At 33.4% G+C, this 27,969-nt stretch overlaps 3 protein-coding genes across 5 annotated transcripts; 1 reads left to right on the forward strand and 2 right to left on the reverse strand.

Annotated features, from left to right (window-relative positions):
- Positions 1-398: 398 nt before the first annotated feature.
- On the forward strand, positions 399-4,028 carry LOC132560901 (uncharacterized). The gene is made up of 4 exons (XM_060225605.1): positions 399-633; positions 938-1,049; positions 2,337-2,400; positions 3,219-4,028. Exons 2-4 carry the CDS (start codon positions 941-943, stop codon positions 3,292-3,294), a joined length of 249 nt encoding a protein of 82 aa, XP_060081588.1. The 5' UTR covers positions 399-633; positions 938-940; the 3' UTR covers positions 3,295-4,028.
- A 2,144-nt stretch (positions 4,029-6,172) lies between these two features.
- LOC132560891 (G patch domain-containing protein 11-like) lies at positions 6,173-12,045 on the reverse strand. The gene is made up of 6 exons (XM_060225593.1): positions 11,949-12,045; positions 11,137-11,360; positions 9,637-9,890; positions 7,891-8,112; positions 7,414-7,495; positions 6,173-6,994 (listed from the first exon to the last, which is right to left on the reverse strand). Exons 1-6 carry the CDS (start codon positions 11,999-12,001, stop codon positions 6,936-6,938), a joined length of 894 nt encoding a protein of 297 aa, XP_060081576.1. The 5' UTR covers positions 12,002-12,045; the 3' UTR covers positions 6,173-6,935.
- A 3,597-nt stretch (positions 12,046-15,642) lies between these two features.
- Positions 15,643-27,882, reverse strand: LOC132560893 (molybdenum cofactor biosynthesis protein 1-like). 3 transcript variants are annotated; one of them, XM_060225596.1, is made up of 10 exons: positions 27,802-27,882; positions 27,145-27,283; positions 26,028-26,195; positions 24,862-25,094; positions 24,341-24,412; positions 23,765-23,917; positions 23,282-23,392; positions 20,855-20,975; positions 20,491-20,553; positions 19,527-19,609 (listed from the first exon to the last, which is right to left on the reverse strand). In XM_060225596.1, the coding sequence occupies exons 3-9, from the start codon at positions 26,182-26,184 to the stop codon at positions 20,498-20,500; spliced, it is 903 nt and encodes a 300-aa protein (XP_060081579.1). In that variant the 5' UTR covers positions 26,185-26,195; positions 27,145-27,283; positions 27,802-27,882; the 3' UTR covers positions 19,527-19,609; positions 20,491-20,497. The 3 variants fall into 3 exon arrangements, with proteins under 3 accessions (XP_060081577.1, XP_060081578.1, XP_060081579.1); XM_060225594.1 differs by lacking the exon at positions 20,491-20,553 and having other exon boundaries at positions 15,643-19,609; XM_060225595.1 differs by lacking the exon at positions 20,491-20,553 and having other exon boundaries at positions 15,643-19,609; positions 27,145-27,286; positions 27,802-27,859.
- Between the last annotated feature and the right edge of the window lie 87 nt (positions 27,883-27,969).

The raw sequence follows: 27,969 nt of genomic DNA on the forward strand, positions 1-27,969 counted from the left end.
CCTCTGGGCCATTTTAATTTATAACCATTAGTGCTTTCATAACTTAAATATGCTGTGTCTTTATGTACATTTTAATCAATGGAAATCCCGTAATTAACATCTCGAGTTACTACTCTGTGCATGTTTTATGTCCATACACGTATGTTTCATATTTTGTTTTTGTTTTTTCTTTTATATTGATTTGTTTTCTCGTAATAATAGCTCCTCTGAGCTAATGTTGACTTTGTTTATCATATACGACACAAAATAAAGCTTATTGTATTTTATTGTATTGTACGTTCTCCCAATTCATAAAATGGGTATTAGAATATACTTCATACACTTAGTCAGTTGTATGTTTTACACTATGATAGACATAGTACAAACATTGGTCGGACTCAGACTACAGGCGCGTTTGTACTATTCATATTTTTACTTCAAATTTTTTGGAAAATTTTGGACAAATCATGAGCTCAATAAGGGAAAGAAGTCTAGGTGTATTGCAACTTAACTGATAAGAGCTCAAAACTGTTTTATCTATTCATAGGTACGGCTGTAGTTCCGTTGTAATTAGTTATATATGCTCGCGTCGACCTGTGGTGGGTAAATCGAGTAGCCCCAGCGGTACATGAGCCTGGAAATTTCACTTTAAAGGTAATATCATTAGAACACTTGGGTAATTCTTGGTGAAATTGAGAAAATAGCTAGTGTTCTTTACAGTTTCCGCTTGTAATTAATGACCATGTAGTTTCACCTGTTTTCACGTTCCCAGGTGTAATAAGATTTATATTTCTTACTGTAATCACAGTTACGTTTTAGTCTATGCTGTTATCCACATTGTTTATAAACGCAACTGAATGTGGTAATTAGTGATACCGATAATTAGCCAGAGTTGCTGTAGAAATGTCTGTATCCGTACTTGGTTTTTTCTCTGTAGAATGATAATTTTTCCTTTCAGAAAATGCCAGTCCAAAAAGCCATCGAGAATTTTCAACCTTATATCAGCAAGTCTTTTCTGAAAAGTGTAATATATGCCACTTTTCCTGGAGCGATCTGCTACATCTTAACAAGTAATACTTACCATTATTGCTTTAGAGATAGTAAATTTCATTACAACAGTGTATAGGTTCAAAGTAATTTGATATATTTTCTCAGAGTATAATGTATTGATAAAATCCTTTTATGTTTTGCATACTGGTACATACACTTGTATCTTTGTACTTTGTATCTGTCTGTGATTAATCTTCACCCTCATATTATCTCTAGAATTGCAGGCAAGTCTTCATAAATCATAGATATAGACAGATTGGAAGAGCCATATTTTCTTTTGAAAGATCAAAAGTTATTTTCATTTTTGAGAAATAAACACAGAATAGAATAATGTTTTGCAAATATTTTATGTATAAAAGGCATGCTTATCATCAATTACTTGTGTATGCATAAATTTTATGTTCAGTTTTGGAACTCGTCCATGGGACAGCATGGCTACAAGATAAACACAGATTTAAAAAAAATCCCATCAAACAAAAAGTTATTGTTTATTAGTTAAAATATTCCTCAGACTTGATTCCTGTCTATATATTCTCTTTCTCACCTAAAACTGCCAGTTTTTCATTATGGCATAGTGATACATACTCATTAATAATAGTAATAATGATAATAATTCTTTATTTTCAGAGGGTAACATGTTTAGTACAAGTATTCTCATTTTCCACATTGCTTACTTGTAGAGTCATGTCCCTTTGTTTGGATGCTAAGTTAATGGGAATACAGTATCACTTTTATCTGGATGAAGTGACTTATTGATTGAAGAGCTATAACCAGTTAGGAACTTTCCTTGTCTTGTACAAATATATTTTGATATCAGATTGTCAAACTTTATTTACATACGGTGTTATGACCAAATATGGCATGCTATTTATGTACTGAAGATCAGCCCATTATTAATGTTTGATTTTTTTTCACATGTATGTATTGTATTTTAAGAGGCTCAAGTGAACTTGATATGTGTGTGTATAATGAAAGTGAGAACAATTTTAACTTTAACTATCTGAAGGCTAGAGAGACATAGCCCAAATGATGGATGCATGGGTATACATACAATACATTTGTATCACAGTCAGACTGTTGTACTAATCACTATATGGTAATCTTGTTTCATTGCATAATGATTTGTGTGTCAGCTATAATAACAAAGTACATGTATTAGAATCCAGGTGACAGTGATGAGTTCTTGGGTCTCTATCGAGTACATTTAGGTCAATATCATGTGCATATAGAAATGTATTACTGTGTAAACTTTTGGAAATTGAGATTAGCTATATGTTAGATGTTTACTTTCACTTTATATTTTTCAGGTAATCATTATTTATCAAGACGAGTATTCTTTGGAGTAGCTGGTATCACTCTTTCAGGATACCTGTAAGTATATATGTCCATCCTTCATGTGTAAATTATATATAGAACTACATGTACTTTGATATAGTAGAAAAATTTTAAATGTATGAACAATCAACAGTAATCCCTTGTCAATCATGCTTGGGTATTCACTAATAAAGTGATGAAAAGAAAGAGATCAGCTTTTCGGATGGCACAATGGTAACACACTCGTGTTTCATATAGCTGTCCAGGCTTTGATTCCTGGTATGGACGTGAAAAGTTATGACCATGTGGGTTTTCCCGGGTACGCCGGTTTCCTCCCACAGTAAGATACACCATGCACATCCATCCGGGCTAACAAGAGTAATTAAATATAAACTGATAGCTTGTTTTGCAGTTGTTGTTAAGTGAATAAGATTTACATTTTATATGATCAACAACAAGCTCAATTTATCTGTCTTTACTTTCTAAAATACATTTTATTTGAAAATAACATCTGCATACATACGTAATGTCAACAAATGATTTTAAATACTTTGTGAGTTATCCAAGTGTAATAACAAATAGAGAACAGAGCAAACGTGCTTCACCTTATTTATGATAGCTATGACATACAGTTACAGACCACTGGATTGGTTAGATAAGATCATTGTAAACTGCACTGGAAGCCTGGAAACTCTGGACTTTATCATGTTTCCTGTGGCATCAGTATTTTACATAATATCCTATTCCAGTGCTAGATGTGTTGTCATGTGTTTATGTCAAATTCAAGGAGCATTAATGTTCTTAGATGAGCTTGTAGTATTTAAGATTCTTGTCTTATGAACAAAATTAATAATAAAATACTGTTAACATTTCAGATACTCATATGGCAGTAAGGAAATGAAAAAAATAGGACTGTCCGTGAAAGACCTAGTTACAATGGATGATGAATAATTTGGAAAATGATGCAATTATGTGTTTCGATGTATCTGTGTATGGATGGCTCTCACCAAAACGGAGACGACTCTGTTGTGTAACAGACTGTTTTGTTACAATTATAGATGTTTGTGAAGTGTAGGAATGTCCAATGTATGGATAATTTTGATTTGTCGCCTGTGTGGATGATGATGTTGGTGTATATGGTTATTAGTATAAATGGGTCTCTAATGCGTATAAAAGAGTATTCAAAGGATAATTGTTTAACACCTTTAAATAAAGAGATCAGGTTGTCAGATAGCGCAGTGGTAACACACTCGTGTTTCATCTAGCTGTCCAGGGTTTGATTCCTGGTATGGACGTGAAAAGTTGTCTTCAATAGATTATCTGTACATATGTTCCATGTGCAGACATAGTAAGTGGAAAGATCTTGCCTATGCATGTTTATGTGTTTTTTTGATCAGCAGTGATATGTTCCCATTTGACATCTTATAACTAAAGTATGTTATTAAAGGAGTATATACAGGGATTGAATTTACGGACTAATTACATTTTGAATGATATTCAATACTATGTTAAAGACAATATCCTACCAGCTGTAATGGTGTTTGATGATGTAATAGTGTTCTCCACGAACATTCACAAATTATAGAATTATTTAAAGTGACTTTGGCTCTGATAATGATGTGATATATTGTTTCTGATAATGTTATTTATTTGTAAGTTTGAAAATAAAAATAAACATGTTATTTTCTTTATCCATTCAGATTTATATTTCAGCAGCTCAATTAGTGTAGGGCAACCAAAGCTCAGTTGGTAGATCTTCAGATTATCCGAATTCAAGTAAGGATTGTTGGTTCAATCCCTACCTGGGAGTGTTTGCATTTCTCATGAAAATTATTTCACATACTATGCTGTGCTGTCATGTTTGTGTTCTTGGTGACACTTTAACAGACAAATGGATTTGGATACCATATAGCAATGAGATTTGACCTACAGAAAAAATAAAAGGGGCATAACTCATATAAACTTCTCTGTTTCCAAAACTTATCGCAGGTGCACAACTTCACAGTGTGTGGATGGTATCCGTAAAGTTTCTCAAATTTTGGGTAAACATAATTACCTGGACAAGATTATGTCTACAATGAGAGTTAAGGGAGCACAAATTCAGTAAAAATAGGTTGATCCAAAACAAGAATTGCAGGTGCACAACCTAATTAAGGCAACAATGAAAATTAAGGAGAATTGTGTGAACAAGGTCCTGTCTACAGACGGATGGATGGAGAATTTAATTCCAGTAACTGTACCTCCCCTAACTTCATCGCTGGGGATGTAATCAACAAAGTTATGCTTACCTAGTTCCAAGGTCAAGTCAAGGTAAATAAATATGTAGTATAGGAAATATAAGACACAAACTACTTCTAATTTTTTCTTGGTCAAAGTCATAACAATCGGACTCCAATACATACACATTACACTCTCAAAATGCACCCACGGCATAGTGTTAAAACATTGATTACTAGGCAAGATATTGAATTTTCATCGCTGAATAAAACGAAGATGGCAGGTTGTTGAAATCACCCGTGCATAGTCCACAGTCTTCCCAACATTAATCCATGTTATCTTGCAATTTTTGTGATCTGTTTGATATGTTGGGTTCAATTTTGGGACTGATCAGAAAATTAAAACGAATTTTGAACTTTGATCCACATAGAATTTTGACTGTTGAAGTTTATTTCAGGAAGAACAGGATGGATCTATTAGATTGTTTCAAATATTGGAATTTCCCTTGGTCCATAGTTGTTTATATTTAATTTTTCGAGAGATCAGAAAAAAATACGACTGACAGGCAATCATCTTGATTCTGACCTTTGAATGGATTATTCCTATTTCTAAAAAAATTACCTTTCCAAATTTTTATTAGTGTTTTGCTTGGTGAGTATGTTATAACTGATAGAAATAACAAACTCCTGACATTTTAATACCTGCTGCCATATTGGATTTGTTTGTCATTACTACTCATAAAGAACAAAAGGGACCATGTCCAAATTCATTTTATTTTTTCGTGATTCCTAGTTATACCTGTTTAATCTTGGAAATGCTGATAGGTGGTCATCATGAACTTGAAGTGGTTATGTTTTCATGTGTTGCTATTTTTCAGAGAGAACTTTAGATGGGCTGTTCTGAAAATACATTTTTCACCCATTTTTTGGGCCCAATCCCACAAATCTATCACATTTTAATAACTCAAATCACTGGATTTGAAATTCAGAATATTTCCCACGTTATCATTTAATAAGCATTCTTGATTCAACTTTCATTGTCTTGGTAATCGCCTCAAATTGCATCAACTAAGAACATTGGCAAAATTTGTTGATTTTGGCATAAATAAAAACTTCGATGTTGAAGCTTTTACAAACTAATTGTTTGAGTGAAAAGTCAATTTTATTACTGGTCTATATTCACATAGAAAAGATTACCCTAACCTTCTTGATTTGATTTTATTCACCACTTAGTCACAGACAATAACAGATTCATAAACTATTCTTGGCAAATTGCCTTCCCTTTATGACCCAAGAGGGTCTGGTCAGGACACCCCAAACACGTCACATAGTGCCTTTTAAAACTTGAATTAGGTTTTTTTAGCAAACCACTTGTCTATATTTTACCAAATATGTAAGAAATGATCCATGGCATGTGTGAACAGGAGGACAAAAGGGGTATCAAGGAGGGTTCAAGGAGACAGCAATCATCGTGTAGACAGGCACTCCAAGGTCATGTTGGTCAGCAGTATATATTGGTAATAAATGTGGTGATAACCATTACTTCAAGGTTCAGGAAATTTCTGTTAAAGTTGATAATGCTGCCATGAAAAGTTAAAAACAAAAACAACACATTCACCAGTCACTGTCTTTATTTTTTTAAGCATGTTCTTCACATGAAAAACTTTAAAAACTTGTGACATAACTGCCACATGCCTGTTGTATATATATATTATATAAAATGTTCTATTTTATAATCACATATAAAATAAGTGTCGTAATTTTCAGCAGATGATCTAAACTTAGAGTCTTTTTTGGCTGATAAATGTAATAGTCATGAATTTAATCCAAACTTAGAAATTGTCATACTTCTTCATTTTTATCTACTGGGTACTTCTTGGACTGCAGCACTATTGTACCTTATAGACAAAAAAAATCACATCTTTACCAATCAATCATATTGGAAAACAATTAGACAAACAGTAAAGGACCAAAAACCTCACTTACAATGAATGAGAGTCAATGTTAAAATAGCTCTGCTACTGAATATCATAGGTCAAAGATTGTGAATGTTCACCACCTAGCAGGTATTAAAAGTTGATACAAAGTATCATGCATGCATGCATGGTTCACCATCACTTGGAAGCTGCCAGATGATCATCATGAGACTGACAATGAAAGAGATCACAAGATCATCAACCTGTGTGACTTTCAAAGTTTAAAGGAAACCACCAGACAATCATCATGGACAAGGCATCCAATTCTGAGCTGAAGGCCAAAGACCATCAGGCAGGGAACTTCAAATATTGGATGGAAGTCCCAAGATGACCTCTTCATGTGCAGCAATCAAAGTGAAATTTCCTTGAAGAAATTACTTTAAATTCCCATTTTTCACAATCATTCATCATGGGCCTCTGATGTGCTCCCTGGACAAGATGATTCCAAGTCCTCAGCATCTGCAGGAGAATCAAATCTTTTTTGTTGTATTCATCAAAATAAATGTTCATTTAAATCAAAGAAAATTTGACATACATTTTCCCTACTCTCGTCAAATACTGCCACAGCACTCCGACACATTAACTTGTTTATTTTTTTTTGTAAAACCTATTGTCAAAACCATGAGAAACAAGTGGACCTAAGACACAATTTTTATCCCATATTTATCTAATTTGTTTATCTTTGATCTGTGACATGACTTATATAAACTTTTCGTACATAACTAAATTTCTTTGCTATCAAATGAAAGTGAAACAGTAAGAGTAACTTCAAAACTGAAGTATAACAAAATTTTAAGTTAAAAAGAACTTGAATCATTGAATCACTTTTATGAGAAAATTCTACCCCATATTTTAATTGTCCAACTCTCCCAACTTACCATTGTACCTTGTGCCGCACCATACACAGTAGACATGCTTAGTTCGCAGGTATTTAGTTAAGATTTGAAGCTTCTCTGTAATCTGAAACATAAATCAATCCTTTCTGGTTAAAGTTTTCACTCCTATCCTAATATTGCTTACTTTGAGTTGTGATCATGGTATTCTGTTTTGTCGCTTTCCTTTATCTAAATACTTATTACCTAAATCTTTAAATTTAAAAATAAAGAAAATCTAAATTCAATAAAAATCTAAATTATCCAGTATCCCAGACCAAATTAGTTTCTGCCTCGAAATTGATAGTTGAGCTACCTGGGGCTTGCTTCTTCTCCATGGCATTGATATCTCTATGCTCAGTTTTACTTAGTTTACTGGAGATGGAGATGTGTACTTTGGTCAGGGTGCTCTATCTACATGTACTACCTAAACAGGATTATTCGAGAGATAGAAGCAATACAACCAATAAACTTTGGACTTACTGGTACTGTGTCTATAACTTCTTCTTCTTCTTCTTCCTCATCTTCCTCTTCCTCATAATCATGCAATGATCTTAATGGTTTTTTGGGTATACCATCATTTCGATCATCATTGAAATCATCATCATAATCCTCCTCCTCACAAACATGCTGCTGAGCCTTCTTTTTTAAATGCTTTAAGTGAGAAGCAGGCCAATAATAATAAACTTCAGGCTCTTTGATATCCTAAAAATAAAAGAAAAACACAATCTAAGTCAGACATTGCTTTGACATACAAAAAATATCAAATTTATGATATTGGCACATCCTTCTTGTCTGGCTATTCCATCCATTAACAAGAGGCCAAGCAGCCTTAACGGTCACCTGAGATAAGCAATATTGAATATAAAGGTTAAAGGGTCAGTAGCTTTCAAGTGTTAAGAAAAAGAAATCCTGACATTGATGAGAGCAAGCAAGTGTCAATATGCATACCATCAAAACTGTCATTCAAAGGTAATATTTCTCCTCAGGAAGAAATGTAAAATTTCGTAAAATACCTTAAGATGCTTTCATCTATGATGAGCATTTGATTCTACCATACCTGGGTTTGAGAAGAAGATTTTTGAAATTTTAGTCAATTAGACCCCTTTTAGCCCCACCCATAAGCCTGTGGGAGTCAGTCAGGATCAAGATGTACATACCATCTAACCATCAGCCTTTGATCATAATTCTTACCAAGTTTGAAATATTTCCAATGAAAATTAAACAAATTACATATGTATGTTAAAAAAATCTACTTTTCCTATTAAACTTTGGTAATATTTACCCCCTCCCCACAAGGAAATATGAGACCCTGAGGCCATGAAATTCACAATTTTGGTAAAGCACCTTAAGATGTTTCCATCCATGAAGAGTATTTGATTCCACCATATCTGGGTGTTGAGAAGAAGATTTTTGAAATTTAAGCCAATTTGACCCCCTCTTGGCCCCGCCCATCAGCCCCTGGGGGTCAGTCAGGTTTATAATGGGCATACCATCAAGTCTTCGTCTTTCACTCATTATTCTAACCAAGTTTGAAATATTACCAATGGAAATTAAATTTTGCTCAAAAATCTAGTTTTCCTACATAAACTATAATAAACTTTACCCCTTTCCCCCCGCGAGGAAATGCGAGACCCTGGGGTCATGAAATTCACAATTCTGGTAAAGCACTTTAGGACGCTTCCATCCATGAAGAGCATTTTATTCTACCATACCTGGGTGTTGAGAAGACGATTTTGAAATTTAAGATGACCCATTTTAGCCTTACCCATTGGCCCCTTGGGGTCAGTCAGGATCAAGATGTGCACCTACCATCAGGACCCTGAGGGAAAGGGACCATCTTTTTGGTTTATCTTAGGCCAGGAAAGGTTTTGGAAAATTGAAATCAGTTCAGAAGTTTTTGAGATGAAGTCAAAATGTTAAATTGTTTACAGACACATGACAACACTGGACAAAGGTAATCACCTTTGATTAGAAAAAACTTAAAAGTAGAAATAATTCTTCTATATCAATAATCCAGCTCGACAGATATTTCGTTGCCACCAACTAAAAAGATATCTAATTATCCAACAACTAAAATATATATTTGTGTAATCTTGCATTAAAGGTGAACTATTATAAAATCTTACCTGAAATACATACAAATGTGTGTGTAATCTATTAACTATTGTAAACTTTGATAAAAAGATACATACTTGAGTGATGTTATAATCTAATGTAAAATCATACCATCTGAGAATCAAGTTGTTCACACACTTTCTGACTTTTATATAAATCTCGCTCTGCCTGCTGTTCTGAGAACCTGTTACTCATATGACTCATAAAATGTTGTTTCTGTCGCAGTTCCATCTTCTGTCGTTTATGACTGATCATTGCACGAAAGGCAACTGCCTCAGCCTGTTTCCTCTTGACTTGTGTGTCTCGGCCCAAACCCCCACGACCATCTTTCAGTTCTATTGGCACTGGCTCTGAACGGCCTTCTCCTACAAGAATGTTACACACAATGGATACAAATGTTGGGATAAAACAAGAACAATGAATATACACACCTACACTTTCATATTTAAAATTTTCATATTGATGTATCTTGAGAAGATGGAGTGTTATGTCAGAATCTCAGATTACCGTGTCTACAAAGTTATGGCCCTTTATTAAATCTAGTCTTAAATTACTTGCTATTTCAATAAAATGTACTACAGTGATTATTGAGAAGCTGCAGTGTCTTAACAAATATAAGTACATCCTGGTTATATTATATGATTTGGACTATATCAGGTAAGGCCAGAAAGAGGAGCAACTTGATTCCTTTCATCGAAATAGTTCAAAAGGGTGGACATGCATTTGTTCTGCCCATGGTTCTCTTATTCCTGTTTGTTTTGTTGTTTGTTTAAGGACATATGAAACTCACATTTGACTAAAAGTTGGGCATTATTCAATACAAAATTAATAAATTCCAACATTACATCATACTTTTGTTTTTTATATTCTTTGTTACCAATACTTGTACTGTTTTGTCAATAGTGGAGGCTTTAATAAATTTGACATTCTACATTATTTTTTTGTGGACTACATTTTGTTGCAGCATAGCTGACTTCAAAATTCTGTTTTTCAGCAACAACAATTTCAAAGTTTGCCCATTCCTAGGTACTTATCTGGAATATAACTCTGCAAGTTTTAGGCAGAAATCAACAAGATTTAGAATAAATTACCATTTGGGCAAAAATTATAAAGTTTAAGTGGAGGAACCCCTTCTATTCTTTGTATGGAAACTATTCCCAAACATTTTTCTATCAAAGCAGAAATCCTGAAAAAAGTTTAATTTTAGAACATTTGTCAAATAAGATTTTAGCATCTTTTTCAAAATTAACGTTTTGCATTTGATATGGAAATTTGCAGCAGTCAAACCAAAGTGAACATTAACATTTTGATCATATATTTTGCTTATTATCACAGTATTATTCTACTGCATTTTAATGAAAAAAGAAATTTGCTAGATAAGATGATAGTTTGATTTGCATTTGTTGTAAAATACAAAAGTTTACATATATATTTTAACATGGGGAAGAAATATGTAAAGAAATCAGGTACAGGGTTGCATAGCACATGCAATGGAACACTATACAATGTCTTTTTGTAGGTACAATTATACATTGTTCCTGACCTTTTACTGAAACAATGCTAACATTCATAACCTAACGACTTTTCCTGGAGATGCAATTCATAATGTACCTCGTTTTCCCAGAGCCATTCCTGGTTTGTAGCCCATCTTGGCTAGAAGAGCAAAGCCTTTGTTTTCACTACCAATGGCTGCCTTCAGCCCTTCCTCTCTCTTCTCATTTTCTATCACCTTTTTTGGTTTTACTGTGTTCTTGAGTTTTGCCTGCTTCTGCTTCTCTTCTCGCTGATAATTCTTAGCCTGTCTGGAAGATACCAAGCCAGGTCGTGTATCTTTGCTGTCAATAAATGAAAATAATTAATTAACTTTACCACATTAATCCTGCAATAAGCCAACACATTACTTCTTACCCATAGTCAGTAAGCTTATGCGAGTGGGCTTTATTAATGCCACATAAACACATACCAGTAGTATATGTTATCACTGGTATAAGGAGAGTAGAAAGTTATTTTACACAGAGTATCCAGTAAGAGGACACAAGTTCAAGCCCAAGCGGGGACTGACGGATGGTTTTCATAACTCAACAGATTTGGTGCCACGAACCAATCCACAGACTGTATACTGGGGCTAAAAGAACCTGGATTTGGTCTGTCTCCAAGAACAAAGACATATTGAAGAAGGGATCGATGTAAGAGTAGATAGTAAATGTCATGATAGTATAATTTCATACTGAAATTTTCTTACAGTGAAGATACGGGTGCCTTTATATAGACCAATGTGTCATACGACACGAGTAGGTAGGGACTAAAGTCGAGTAAGGATGAAAACAGCGAAAATTACATCACATCACAGGGCCACATCTAGACAAACCCCTGTCCGTAACATCGTTATTTGGATTTAAAGCTGTTGTTGTATGAGTACAAACCATTGCAGTAGTACTGCATCTGACATATAATCATCTTCTGAATCGTCCGACATGTCTGAATCAGAATATTAAATCTAGTCGTTTGGCCTGCTTGACATGTCTGCTTATGTGAAGGGAGATAACTGCAAAGTATACACTAACTTCATGAAACTAAAGGCGTGAGGGTACAGTACGGATATAAATTTTACTGACATCCGAGTCTAAATTAATATCATGACAACGATAAGGATATAGACGATAATTTTGCTCATTCTATTACTTAATGATATCATGTAAGATTTCATTTGTCAATTTGAAAAGATAAAAAAACATTTAAGTCATGTCTAGAAAAGCCCCAATCAAGTGTATTATTGTAAGATAAATTAGTATTCTGCATCATCAGAAAGATGCATAAAATTTTGTAACATGTGACTGAATAATTTCAAAGAGTTCAAGTAAAATATTAATTACCATTCTTTATTTTTTTCAAGTCAAAAATTGTTAAAGTTGCCTGGTAAGTCATTTTTTGAGAACAATCTAACTTTATTAATAATTTCCGAGCTTTATTATATAGCTTTCCCTTGGTCCTTTGTTTTGGATATTCAATTTCATAACTCAATAGCTGATAAAACAAGTGACAGACAGCCATTTGGATTTTGACATTGAAAATTTACTTGGTCTACATATCTTAAGAAATGTTTAATGCCTCTTCCTCAAATATCATATCTGGGTTCACCTTTGCCCCTCTGAGCTGGTGCTCTTTCAGTATTAAGAGTGAGTGGGAAACAAAATGGCTTAATAAGGTGAAGCTATCTTGGATTTTGACAACTAAAGTTTGTTATCATTACTTCTCCAGAAATACTGGATGGATCTGTCTCAGATTCCATGTGAACTTATTTCTAGTGCTCTTTCATTTTGACAATTTGATAGATAGTTGGAACCCTTCTGACAAAATTTATCAATGCCATTCTTTTCAGAAGAACTGGGTAGATCTTATATAGGTTCCTTTCATCCTTGGTCAAGTATATTTCATTTTTGGACTGTTCAGAAAATCAAAATGGCCAACTTCATAATTTTTTTTCCAAATCAAAATTCATAACATCTTGTTCATTAGTTTACCCTAAACAGACAGCAGTCAAAATAAAAGGTGAATGCTTTATACTTATACATATATACTACACCAGGCACACTTCTATCACAGTTACAAGTGTAAGTCTTTCTTCATCAATGTGAGATGTATTGTTGGCTGTGTGAAGTTGATGACATGTACATCAGTTGCCTCTGAGGAAAAACAAGATGTCATAACAAAAGACCATAATGTCTTCTCTCTATGATTCAAATGATTATATTTATTCATCATAGTTCATATTTTAAACATTGTGTCACTGCATCTATCATTTTAGAGTTTTATATAAAAATACATCAATGAATTTATAATAAAATAATTAGTTTTACAATAAACCAGAGCTGATGGCACATCTTCATCTTAATCATGTAACTTACATGGCAAAACAAGAGTTGTAAAACCTTGTGAAATTTCCAACATTAGTCTTGGAAATATGGTATCACAATAGATTTTCACAAGAAATATGGAAAAGAATAAATGTATTATCAATGAAAAATAAGTTGACAGTGTCTGTAATATCATTGTTTTTTATACAATTTATAAAGGAAGCTGATAATCCTAATACACTGTGTTATACAGGAAGCTGATAATCCTAATACACTGTATTATACAGGAAGCTGATAATCCTAATACACTGTATACACTGTGTTATACAGGAAGCTGATAATCCTAATACACTGTGTTATACAGGAAGCTGATAATCCTAATACACTGTGTTATACAGGAAGCTGATAATCCTAATACACTGTGTTATACAGGAAGCTGATAATCCTAATACACTGTGTTATACAGGAAGCTGATAATCCTAATACACTGTATACACTGTGTTATACAGGAAGCTGATAATCCTAATACACTGTGTTATACAGGAAGCTGATAATCCTAATACACTGTATACACTGTGTTATACAGGAAGCTGATAATCCTAATACACTGTGTTATACAGGAAGCTGATAATCCTAATACACTGTGTTATACAGGAAGCTGATAATCCTAATACACTGTATTATACAGGAAGCTGATAATCCTAATACACTGTGTTATACAGGAAGCTGATAATCCTAATACACTGTGTTATACAGGAAGCTGATAATCCTAATACACTGTGTTATACAGGAAGCTGATAATCCTAATACACTGTATACACTGTGTTATACAGGAAGCTGATAATCCTAATACACTGTGTTATACAGGAAGCTGATAATCCTAATACACTGTGTTATACAGGAAGCTGATAATCCTAATACACTGTATACACTGTGTTATACAGGAAGCTGATAATCCTAATACACTGTGTTATACAGGAAGCTGATAATCCTAATACACTGTGTTATACAGGAAGCTGATAATCCTAATACACTGTGTTATACAGGAAGCTGATAATCCTAATACACTGTGTTATACAGGAAGCTGATAATCCTAATACACTGTATACACTGTGTTATACAGGAAGCTGATAATCCTAATACACTGTATTATACAGGAAGCTGATAATCCTAATACACTGTATTATACAGGAAGCTGAATTGGTCAGTCTGTTGTAATTTCTACTATAACACGGAAGTTGAAATTGCTTCTAGATTATGATAGCCTTCTCGTTTATTTATTTTCATTTTATTTTATAAAAAACATCAATCAAAATGACAACAGTGTACTCAAAAAGGAAATTAATAATCAATTTAATTAATATTTGTATCATATAGGATTAACGGAATGTGAAAAAAGAATCTAAAATATAAATCAAACGATCAGCAATAAGCTCTGAATATGAACAGACCTCAAAAATATCAATTCATTGAAAATTTTCCTTTCCACTAAATTCTCAGCAATATGAGATAGAAAATATCTCTGCCTTCCTTATTATTTGCCTTGACCATCTCCTCTATTCCTGCTCTTTGAAACCACCCTCTTCATATAAACAACTTTTAACTCCCTTGACCTGAAGATGCTCCATTTTAAGTTGAGTCATAATAGTTTGTCATTCTTGATCAGTGAATTTTTAGATAAAGACTAAGCATTGGACAACAGTCAAAAATTTAATGCTGTGCCTCAGTTTAAGCTCACTTCACCCCTGGTCCTAATACAAGTAGTATTTATTGACATATTGTAGAACCAAAACCAAGTGACATTCTTCAAGGAGAACCATCCATGCATAATGTCAATTCTGTATCACTGGTTAAGTCAGACAACTTATATCTCTTATATCATTTAATATATATTCATTTTAAAGTTAAAATACAGGTATATGTTTTTCTACAAATAATCATGATTACTGGTACTTTTTATAATGTATCATATGCAATTTCTTCTTGGATAAATGTTATGAAATAATATAACTTTCTGGGTTACAATTAAATATACATAAGTATATGATCTACCTACCCAATCTTAATTTAATCATTAATAATTAAACCTCCACAATAAGGTTTTTAGTAAAACAAAAATAAAAATTAGAAAAGGAACAAATAAAATTCAAACTAATTTTGAAATACGAATATACAAACAGTTACACAAATTTATATCCAAACGCAACCTTTATAAAATTGTGTTAGAAATGCAGATGTAAAAATTCAATTAGAACAGCAGCATTATCAAAATTATCATTAATTTATATACATGTATATATCACAATTAGCTTTCTTATTTAGGATGCATAAAGGTAATGAAACATAGGTAATTTATATCTATTTCACTGATTAAACATGTAAAAATATCACATTTTGAAAGAAATAATAATAATCAGACGAAAATCCAAAACAAACACTTAACATGTACTCGGCAAGAACGGATTGTTCTGATTAAATGAAAAATATTCACTGAACATTTGTCACCATCAGACATGTTGATCTAATACTGTACATGTGTCTCCACCAGACATATTGTATGTTTCTCCACCAGACATATTGTACATGTCTCCACCAGACATGTTGATCTAACACTGTACAAGTGTCTCCACCAGACATGTTGTTCATGTGTTTCCATCAGATATATTGTACATGTGTTTTTATCAGACATGTGTCTCCACCAGACATATACATGTAACAACAAACATTAAGAAAGGTAACAAACTGACAACCTTTAACACAATATTTGCTGAAGCTGTGTTCATCAACATTAAGGTTTTATAAACCTTTCCAACTTTTTATCAACAATAACTCATGGTTGAATCTGTAAAACTCATGCAGGCCACAAAATCAATGAGAAAACCAGTCCGAATACAAATGAAAACAACATGGCATTGCAGAGATCTTTTCAATGTCCACTTTCTCCAACCTAAATTTGTTACCAAAAATTAACAGCAGCCTGTGATTTCATTTCAGAAATGGTTATCTTCCACCCTATATAGAGTTGCTACACAATTTTCTGATGTTTTGACATATATCCTATTATCACATTTTCAGTTTTGTATGACACAGTGATTGGTATACATCTGATCACAAGCTCCTTTTAACATCAAATTGCACTCTATTACAATGCCAGCGCCAGGTATTGCAACATCATGTAATTTCAACCAATCAGATATGTGGACACACATCTGCCAAGTTGTACAAAAGTGCAATACAATGTTTTATCAAAAAATATTATTTAATATGATGTAACTTAAATGGCTTAGCATCATACCCTGTGCATTAGGAAATCTGGTTTTAAAACCAAATTGTATTAAAACAATTATAGCACTTCTAGCCTCTGTCAATATTGATTGTCTTTGCAACATAAATCCTAATACTGATCGAGACAAAGTGACATAATTGTATAATATTTAACAAGACTGCTCTATTTAACATTCCACTCAAGAGATAAATGCGAGGATAACATATATATCATTGCCAATAATTGCCGTACATTTCTTCAGAACAGTATTGCCTGTAATACTAGACATGAACAGTGTGATATTGTTTTTATTACATATACTCAATCTTTAATACACATAACAATGACTGAATTACATATTTATTATTATCTTGGATAATTATATTCAGTAGTGTTTCAAACATTTTCAAACTCAACAACATCAAAAGGAATTTCTACAAGTGGCCTAACGTGCCTGCATCGCTCATCTGGTATCCAATGTTTCTTAAAAATAGAATCAGTGTTTATCAAATACATTAACACTTACACTAGCAGAATACCAGGCTTCTGTCCCCTTTGGTTAGTCAAAAGCAGTCATTTAAATGTTTTAACAAATTTGATCCTTGTGACCTTAAATAAGGGTCAAGGTCATTTCTTTACACAAACTTTGTTAGGCTTCATCAAATTAATCTACAGGCCAAATGTCATGACATTTGGTCTTTTAATTACTGAAAAAAAGTAATTCAAATAGAAAAGATGACGCTGGACAGACAGATGGATGACAGACTGACGAGTACTTGTTGCACCACGGCATAAGCTTACTTAGCCCTTCGGGCCAGGTGAGATAAAAATCAATGTCAAGGAGAAAATAGTAATATCACAATGGTGGTAAAATAATCGAAAAGTTCAGACTAGCTATGTATGATACAATAATATATGCCTGTCTGGAAATGCTTGTATTCGTGCCTCTCTGAAAATGCTTGTATTAGTGCCTCTCTGGAAATGCTTGTTTTCACTCATACAGTTCATATACTGTTGACACCAGTTCAAGCCTATACTGGTACTTCTGTCAGTGCTTACTGATAGTCTTTTACAACAATGCTTGGAGTCATGATCATTCATGTTAGGTAAATAAAATACACTTGGACAATTTTAAAATATTAAAATATTTGTAAATAAACTGATCAAGATCATCATTATTAGTATGTTATATGATTAGTAGCCGACATAAGGAAGTTTGTGTTAGTAGGTAAGTAGATACAGTACACATTACATCTACATACCTGTAGACTGGTGTAAAAACAAGGGTCATGGTTAACTAAATTATAGTTTTAAATCATAATTTAGTGCCATGTATTAGTCTTTACATTACATCTACCTAACTGTAGACAGGTGTAAAACAAGGGTCATGGTTAACTAAATTACAGTTTTAAATCATAATTTAGTGCCATGTATTAGTCTTTACATTACATCTACCTAACTGTAGACAGGTGTAAAAACAAGGGTCATGGTTAACTAAATTATAGTTTTAAATCATAATTTAGTGCCATGTATTAGTCTTTACATTACATCTACCTAACTGTAGACAGGTGTAAAACAAGGGTCATGGTTAACTAAATTATAGTTTTAAATCATAACTTAGTGCCATGTATTAGTACCGTTCTCCTCTTTATTACAGAAATGTGATTTAAACAAAATAGATAAACAGTTATCTGAATAAAAGTTTTTTATACTCTTCTTTATAACGTTCCACATCGCTTAGTAATGAATGTACCATCAACGATATCTATTACATCAACACATAAAGTCATAACGTTCTACATTGCTTAGTAATGAATGTACCATCAACGATATCTATTACATCAACACATAAAGTCAAATGCTTCATTTTGAAATAAAACACTGCATCAAAGCTACAGGAAACTTTAACACCTATCATTGACATTTTGATGTAAACAGTGGGGATAGTTATTTTTAAACATAACAATTTCATTGCTGTTTATTCAAGTTTACCATCATTTTCATGATTTCTTTTAGCTACAATGAAAGAAATTAGTAAGAATCTTGCATTCTACCCATCCATACCCCTCATCCATCCCAAAAAAAGCATTCAAACAACACAATCTGAATTACTTACTCTAATTTTGGTTAAATTTACAACCATTTCAAAATTATTAATGAAATCATTTTTGTCGATGGTAGTCTCCCCTTGCACCACCAGTCTTCTGTTCCAGTCTGACATCATGGATAACCATATCTTTAGACACAGCCTTACACATATCATATATGGTAATAGCTGCCACTGAAGCAGCCATAATGGCCTCCATTTCCACTCCAGTTTTCCCATCTGTCTTTGCAGAAGATGTTATATGGATGCAGTGTTTTTCTTCATTTAATTCAAATGAGACATCAACTCCAGAAATGAAAATGTTGTGGCAAAGTGGAATGAGTTCAGCAGTGCGCTTTGCTGCCATAATGCCTGCTAATTGTGATATTGATAACACGTCCCCTTTTTTCATTTTATTTTCTTTAATCAAAGGGAACACTTTTTCCCCTACAAAAATTGTTGCTGAAGCGACAGCAGTCCGCACTGTATCTGGTTTGTATCCAACATCAACCATTTTTGTTTTTCCTGCTGTGTCAACATGTGTCAAACTATCACATCCTGGTTCACTTTTATTTTGTGATGGATTTCTAGTTAATATATAATCATAATAGTCTTGTTTACACACAGTACCATCACCATGCTCGGAAGTCTCCGCTAACCTAGCTTTGCGGTCAGTCTCCCAATACTTCATGCTTTCCTCATCACCTGTCCAGCACTGTCTAATCTGGACATAGTAAGGCTGTCGTGTAGACAGAAGGCAAGCAGAAATAAATCCAGTGTGTTTCATAGATGTGAATGAATGTTTTGGTGACATTGACAAGTTCCTCAAGGACAAACTCTCACTAAGGCATTTAATGTTAATCTTGTCCTCTAAATACTCTGAAAAGACAAATGTCAATTTGTTTCTTAAAAACAATAGACTAGTTGAACTCCAAAATGAAACCAAAATGACAACATTTTACATAAAAATTGCCTTCTGGTTTGATGATAAAACAGGTAGTCATGTGAAATATACAGTACCACCGTTATGTCTCAGCATGTCATCATACATAATACCATTCGGTTATAATTGGATTTTTTAATGAGTATGAACATTTTTTTCACATGTTTTCTCTAACTTGTTCATTATGCATGGATTATTTTTATGATATTACAGCTTTCATGGACTACACATATTTGAACGATTCTATTTAAAAAGTATTATAGTATGTCCTCTATATAAGTACTAGATATATATGTCTACCCTAGTTGGATGCTAATAAGTCACAATGGCTATCAGCTACTGACTGTACTGCCATTCTCCATTTGAAAACTTATACCACTTATGTCTTCACTGCCAATATCAGTGAAATATATTTTGTAAGTCTCCATTAGATATATATTAGAACTGTGTTGAATTTTCAGAGTCCAGTAAATATAGAATACACAATGAGCTGTAAAACATCAGAGATTTCCTTTTCATCCTCAGATATTTTACATAGATTAAATTGTGATGTCATCAATAAAGATGCATATCATCCATAATCTGAAACTAAATGGCCTCACTTAAAATTCTCAATGTCATTATTGTTATCTCCATGGTCGATATGACATCATTTATGGACAGCATGTATCTTTATTAACAGTAAATGACATCACAATTGTATCTCATTAAAACATCTGAAGATGAAAATGAAAGTGTTCATTTTTCACAGCTCATGGTGTTGCTTAGTTTATTGACTTTTTCTATATATCTTTACACAAATTTTGCAGTTACTTACTGAGCAATCACCCACCAATCAATATCATAGGCCTGTTCTTCATCTTTGACAAATTAAACATACCTGAAATACAAAGATGTCCGTACACTACATGTCTACCTGTCCACAATCAAACCTAGTGGCATCATGCTAAATCTACACCCAGTCAAGCTTACACAATGACAGGTCTCCAAGACAACGTTTATATACACTACATAGATATTCACAATAAAAAATTGAAACCTATTGATCTGAAATCCAAGGAAAAGTGATACCTTAGATTTGAGTTTTTATTGTATTTTTGAAATAAAACACATATATGGGTAATACAAAAGAATATGTATCAAATCACCAACTGTTTGTACATAACGACAGAATGACCCACCTGCATGCTGTTTCTTCTTCCTCTTAACAGCTGCACTTATTACTTCACTTAGTTCTGTGTCATCAGGTGAAGCTCGCATCACATCTCGCAAAGATACCTCCGTGTTTCCAAAAAGACACACCTGATAGCACACAGAAAACTCAAACAACTTAAGATTTAGAGCTCAAAGCTTTCCTTGTTACAACTGTTCTTATTTACTTGTAGTATTACTGATTCATTGCATCAGAAGACTTCTGGAGCAGAATTTATATATTTAAAATCTTATTACATGTATGTATATACCATTTACCTATAACAAAACTTAATCAGTATGAAGTGATTGCGAAACATGTTTTATTTCATCACAGTAAGGGAGTAAAGGTAGCCTTCTTATGAACCTTGAGAAAAATCCATCCAGAATTTCTTAAATACAATGTAATAACAATAACAAACTTTCATTGTGAACATCTGTGGAAGACATTCTTCAATGATTTTGCTTTACTGATCAGTCCCAAAATCAAAAGGCAAAACGAGAGACCACAGGAAACCTACAGATTAAATCTGAAAAAGATCCATCCAAGTAATAAAAAAATGTTCATAATCAAAATCCAAGATGACTACCTGTCAGCCATTTTCTTTTTCTGATCATTACTCAAATAAAATAAAATGAGGCACTAAGGGTAACTTACATATGAAGTTTGAGAAAGGTCCATGCTAATCATTATCAAGGAAAAGCGATAACCAAATTTTCAGAAAGAAAACCCAAGATGGCTGCCAGTCAGCCATTTTGTTTTCCTGATTAGTCCCAAAATCAAAAGGGCATAAATAAGGACCAAAGGAAAACCAACACATGAAAATTGGGAAATGTCTATCAAATACTATTCTAAAAATGGCAATGACAAATGTTGAAAATCAAATGTCCAGATGACCATCTTTCAGCTATATCATTTTTTGATTGATCCCAAAACAGAAAGTGTACAACTAGGGACCAAGGCGAACCTACATATGGAACCTGAGAAAGATCCATCGAGTACATCTCAAGAATTTGTGGTTACAAGGATTGTTTGGGAATCAACGACAAATGGACAATAGACCATGATTGTGAGGTGATTTGAACAGTCCATTGTCTGAAGATGGTGGGCAAAAAATGGACTAACATACATATAAAGTACTAACAGACATATACAGCATGCAAGATAAATCTTGTATGCTGTATATGTCTGTTAGTCCATTTTTTGCCCACCATCTTCAGACAAAAAATGAGGCACTAAGGGTAACTTACATATGAAGTTTGCGAAAGGTCCATGCTAATCATTATCAAGGAAAAGCGATAACCAAATTTTCAGAAAGAAAACCCAAGATGGCTGCCAGTCAGCCATTTTGTTTTCCTGATTAGTCCCAAAATCAAAAGGGCATAAATAAGGACCAAAGGAAAACCAACACATGAAAATTGGGAAATGTCTATCAAATACTATTCTAAAAATGGCAATGACAAATGTTGAAAATCAAATGTCCAGATGACCATCTTTCAGCTAAATCATTTTTTGATTGATCCCAAAACAGAAAGTGTACAACTAGGGACCAAGGCGAACCTACATATGGAACCTGAGAAAGATCCATCGAGTACATCTCAAGAATTTGTGGTTACAAGGATTGTTTGGGAATCAACGACAAATGGACAATAGGCCATGATTGCGAGGTGATTTGAACAGTCCATTGTCTGAAGATGGTGGGCAAAAAATGGACTAACATACATATAAAGTACTAACAGACATATACAGCATACAAGATTTATCTTGCAAGTTTGTACACTGAAGATGTATACAAAACACTATGTGGAAGCCTGACAAGTTTCTTCAAATTTTTTCACAGAAAAAGTAATTTTGTTCAGGAAAACAGTAGCAAAGTTATTGTACAGAGAGCAGAAATACAAATCATTATGCAATGTTAAGTATGTTATTTACGAATATAGCACTGAGATAAAAGGTGCTGCTGTATTCTGAGTACCATCATTCCCACTGCCATTGTTTTGAGTATCATTATTTAGAATATCACCATTTGGAGTACCATCATTTTGAGAATACATTTTTTTTGTGAATTCAATTGAAATTGAGTATCAGTATTTGGAGTACCATAATTTTGGAGTAACATCATTTGGAGTAACATCATTTGGAGAAAAAAATCCCTTTGAGTTCTGTTATTTTGAGTATCAGCATTTCGGGTTTACATGTTTGGAGTACCATAATTTTGGAGTACCATCATTTGGAGTACCATCATTTGGTTCTGTTATTTTGAGTATCAGCATTTCGAGTCTAAACATTTGGAGTACCATAATTTTGAATGAACTACTTTTATGTAATAGCATTATTTTTATTAACATTATTTATAAACATTGATTACAGCACCATTATTTGGAGTAGCATCATTATTTTGAGGACCAGTAGATACCTTGAGGTTCCCATCAGCAGTAAGGCGGATTCGATTACATGTTCCACAGAAATGCTCACTCATCGATGTGATGAATCCCACCTGGCCTTTATAGCCAGGAACACGATATGCCTAAAACAAGCAATTATAATAATACCTGATATATCATTCTGACAAATTACATATGAAATCTAGTTCCATCCACATGTGTTAAGTTGTAAGTGCCATTTTAATTAGAATATGCTGTCCTGTAGCAGTCATTGTGTATCAGAACAAACACATCTTCAGGAAAAGTAGTTCATTTCTTACAGTTCTAAGTTCTTGCTATTCAATGGCAAAAATCTGGCACTGCTAAAACTAAATATCATGACTTTGGCATTTTGTAAGTGTAAACTAGATATATTTGAAACAACTGTATGTAAAAGTGTATACTTGATATAACTGAGATATGAGTTGTGTATCTCAATCAAGAACAATGTAGAATCCCTTAAACATGATCCTTACCTTGGAAGTATCATTAGGATGGTCCTGCATCCTTGAGAAGTCTGGCCATCTTGCTTTAATGGTGTCCATCATTTCTAAATAACTAACCATTTTCTTAGAATTCCACTTGTTCCCATCAAATGGCATGTACTCTATGAACCTGACATCAACATTCTAAAAGTGAAGACATTGTTTTAATGTGTATTATGTTCTACAGCACAACCATTTAGTTTAAAACTGTGTAAAATAAGACAAAGGAAAAACAGATAATGTAAATCTAGCTTCAGTAAAGGTGATTTTCAGATGGAGATCACTAAAGTGTTTGAAATCATTCACTAGATCACCTGTATACAAAATCATACAAGGTTTTAAACGACTGTGATCAATCTTCAGATTGTTATAAAGCAAAAACAAGAGACAACTAAGACTGCCTTATCATCAAGATATTGTATCACAAAGGTGAATTATAGCAAACATATTGTATATTACTGAAACTGTGAAAATTAGTAGCCACAAAAGATATTTGGTTTACAACATACTGGATATGACAGCATACATCTTTCAGTGAAATGGTTTTAACTTGTGAAACTATATTACCTTGTCTTTAGTAAAAGCAACAAAATCACAGATTTCTTCTTCATTCATTCCTCTCATCACAACACAGTTTACCTGTAACAAAACATGGTTCACTTGCATCATAAAGCAATTTACCTGTAACAAAACATGGTTCACTTGTATCACAATAAAGCTATATGTACATTATCTTATTCTGTTACTCTCTAGATCTGGTAATTTATACCTCTGAAGACCACACAGAAACACAAATAGCCAGACAGGCTTACTCAGTACACAGTAACAACAGCATTATGTCCCATGACACTGGTAGAACAGTAGCTACACAGAATTACACAGTCTATAATGAAAACTATAGTATTATGTCTCATGGCACTGTACACCAGTAGGTAGAAACTTCAAGCTAACTCCACATGTTAAACAGTATCAGTCATAAATACTGGTTCTACTTCAAATCATATTTATCAATACGACTAAACACTGGTTTCTCACATTTGTTTATCACAGCAGTGATGAGCTAAAAGACAAGCTGGGATGTTGCTTACTTTTACTGGATTATAGCCAAGATCCAGGGCAGTGTCAATTCCCTTCATAACATGATTCCAGCCTTTCCGACGAGATATAAACTCAAACTTTGCCGAAATTAGGGTGTCCAGACTGACATTGATAAGGTCAAGACCAGCCTCCTGTAGAGCAGGTGCCTTTCTGGCTAAGGTCACACCATTTGTTGTCATGGCAATTGTCTGCAGACCAATGTCTCTGAGCTCATTTAAACCTCCTGACAACCAAATAAAGTTATAATTATTACACTGTACAAACCAAGTCAAGAGGATCAGAAAACAGAAGTCTAATCATCTACAGATAATCGTACAAAAACCAAATTTATGTTTGAACTATCTTTTTTCAAGTGAAATCACATTGTATGAATATTGCATAAATATTCAAACTTAATGTAACATACTGACCACTATAGTTGTACAGAAATCAGTAAAATGAAATTGCAATGGTGTTGAAAATAATACAACATAGTTTAACTGAAAAAAGAAAAAACAGAAAATATAGTTTTAATTTTAAATGATAAAGAGTGCAACTTCCCCTTACCAACTCTTCTCAATACTGATTATCTGTTGAAACCAATCAAAATGGCAATGTATGGAATGATGTCCTCTTTAAAAATGATTCTTAATACCAATCTCAATTTTGACATATACATTATGGGAACATCAATGGAGAGTAGTTTTCAAGGTTAATTTCATTACATTTAACAACAAAAACAACAGTCCATACCATATACAGCAGTTGTAAATATTTTCAGACAAACCCACCATCCGACAGAGGGTTTACTTCGTCTACGTATTAAGTGAGTAAATGGTGACATCGCCAGGCAAAGCGAAGATTTCTTTTTGAATGATATCACATAATGTAATTATGTATCATTTTTTTGGGGGTTTATTTTTGCAAAATGCAGTATAGATGTTCAATGTGAATGGATTGGTTCATGTAATTTTGTTCATTTCTGCAAAATCAATTCAGTTTGCAAAAGTTCCACTGTATCTAAATAAGTTACAAACAAGATGTTCAGATTTGCATCCTTGTTTGAATGAAAGTTGAAATATACAAATAGAAGTAAACTTATGAAAAGAGTGATTCCTACAAATGGTTACAAAAAGTGGAAAACTCAGCAAAACTTTGGAAATTCAAAAACACTTACTTATTATTTCCACCACGTCTTTCCTGACTAATGGTTCACCACCAGTAAGTCGTATTTTCTGGACACCTTCCTTCACAAAAAGTTTGGAAAGTCTAAGGATCTCTTCTGAAGAGAGGAGTTTCTGAGATGGTGTCAGTTCCACACCATCTTCTGGCATACAGTACTGACCTACAATGGTCATAAATTACATGGAAAAACAATTGCAAGCTGTTTGCTATGTTATGGATGTAAATTAATATTTGGAATTTATATAAGAGAGTATATTGCGATAATTATAGCCATTAGTGATGGGAATCAGTTTCATTACTGTTAACTGAGTACACATAACTGATCAGTTTTCAATTAAAATTGGTTTCATTCATCAATTGCAAATGGTTTGGGTTTTTATCTGAGTGCATTTAAGATATTGTAAATTTTTTTTCATCAATATTTCAGAAGCTTTGAATATATTACTTTTTTGTATTTCTTGCTAACTGAATACCACTGATAAAAGCCTTTCAAGGCGTATAGTTGTAAATTACCTTTAAATTAACAGTATTACTTATGGAATTCACTTATATGCATTTCTCAGATATCTTGAGTCATTTCTGAACTCTTCTGATCTGCTCATCACTAAACAACCATCCTAGCAAAAACATACTACAGAATATGATATTCTTGTTTGAGCTTCAAAATACAGCAAATCTCCCAAAATTACTGGTGAATATTGAAAGACTGGTAATCAGTTGCAATGAATTTGAACTTATTACTTCTATCACCATTTAAATTTGATGAGAAAACTGACCTGGTTAACTCCAACACAATTTCATGATGAAATAGACTGTGTCACTCTAATATTCTAGGTTTAATTATGAAGCTGAACTGGTTCACTCTATCAGTTTTATAATGAAGTGACCTGTTTAAATCCATCATAGTTTCATGATTAAGATAACTGGTTAACTCCACCATAGTTGAATGATAAAGTTGAACTAGTTCACATTTTCAGTTCTATAATGAAGTGAAGTGTTTTAATCCTTCATAGTTTCATGATTAAGTGAACTGGTTAGCTCCATCATAGTTTCATGATTAAGTGAACTGGTTAACTCTGTCCTCATTTGATAATGAATTGTTGACTTACATCTGAGATTGCATCTCTCACTCAACGATATCCTGAGGTAGTTATGGTATCGGCCAAATGTGTCAGTCAGAGTATTGGGCTTCTTTATCTGGTCAGTATGGCTGGCCGGAAAGGGAACAGATTTTTCTTTGATGTTTACCTGCTAAAAGGAGTACAATTAACTCTACCTACTTCACAATAGGGAAAAAACACCAGCCAAGGCTAGTAAGGTGATCTGAACTCTCGTTCTACGATTATTTGAAATAAGTAAGCTGGCCTAATGTTATTTACAGTTGATAACATAAAACTCGACTTCAAAATGTAATTAAATACCTATATACACGGAATTCTCTCGACAATCTACCTTATTAAACCAGCACAAGAAAACGTTAAATGATAAACGTTTATAGGTACAGAAAATGACCTCTTGGACTTAAATTATCATGGCGATCATAAGTGCCGATCATAGACTTATCAAAAGTCACAAGATCTGATAGTTTATACTGCGATACGTGTAAATAATGTACCTGACATTACCTATTAAAACTAATCACCATCAAATGCTTTATAATTTCTGAATGGATCTGCCTGAATAACAACGACTAATTTTAACTAAGACTGTCAGCTGACTGATTTGTAACCCGTTAGATGCAATTGGTAATTGTAGAAGATACGCACGTTTTCATCTTCCTCTTGATAAATATCATCCAATGGTTTCGGTTTTACGCTGGAACAGTACGTTGCTTTCTGCAGTCTTGCCTGAATAGGTCGCGAAAAGCGAAACAAACTCCTGCATCCCTCCATTTTGAACGATAGAGTTATTTCCCTTACTCAGCGATTTCCGAC

Source organism: Ylistrum balloti, unplaced genomic scaffold (genome assembly GCF_031769215.1).
Source record: "Ylistrum balloti isolate Yb309-2 unplaced genomic scaffold, AGI_CSIRO_Ybal_v1 Utg371130, whole genome shotgun sequence".
NCBI lineage: Eukaryota > Metazoa > Mollusca > Bivalvia > Pectinida > Pectinidae > Ylistrum > Ylistrum balloti.

What these genes read in the sequence shown, in the direction of transcription:
- LOC132560891 (XM_060225593.1), bottom strand. Translation starts at nt 12,001, where the DNA reads ATGTCGGACGATTCAGAAGATGATTATATGTCAGATGCAGTACTACTG. An exon ending in GATGCAGTACTACTGCAATG is followed by an intron (nt 11,361 to 11,948) that starts GTTTGTACTCAT and finishes ATTTATTGACAG; the next exon opens with CAAAGATACACGACCTGGCT. An exon ending in AAGTTATAGACACAGTACCA is followed by an intron (nt 7,496 to 7,890) that starts GTAAGTCCAAAG and finishes TTTATGTTTCAG; the next exon opens with ATTACAGAGAAGCTTCAAAT.
- LOC132560901 (XM_060225605.1), top strand. Translation starts at nt 941, where the DNA reads ATGCCAGTCCAAAAAGCCATCGAGAATTTTCAACCTTATATCAGCAAG. An exon ending in GATCTGCTACATCTTAACAA is followed by an intron (nt 1,050 to 2,336) that starts GTAATACTTACC and finishes TATATTTTTCAG; the next exon opens with GTAATCATTATTTATCAAGA. An exon ending in ATCACTCTTTCAGGATACCT is followed by an intron (nt 2,401 to 3,218) that starts GTAAGTATATAT and finishes TTAACATTTCAG; the next exon opens with ATACTCATATGGCAGTAAGG.
- LOC132560893 (XM_060225594.1), bottom strand. Translation starts at nt 26,184, where the DNA reads ATGCCAGAAGATGGTGTGGAACTGACACCATCTCAGAAACTCCTCTCT. An exon ending in AGACGTGGTGGAAATAATAA is followed by an intron (nt 25,095 to 26,027) that starts GTAAGTGTTTTT and finishes TTTGGTTGTCAG; the next exon opens with GAGGTTTAAATGAGCTCAGA. An exon ending in TTGCTTTTACTAAAGACAAG is followed by an intron (nt 23,918 to 24,340) that starts GTAATATAGTTT and finishes CTTCACTTTTAG; the next exon opens with AATGTTGATGTCAGGTTCAT.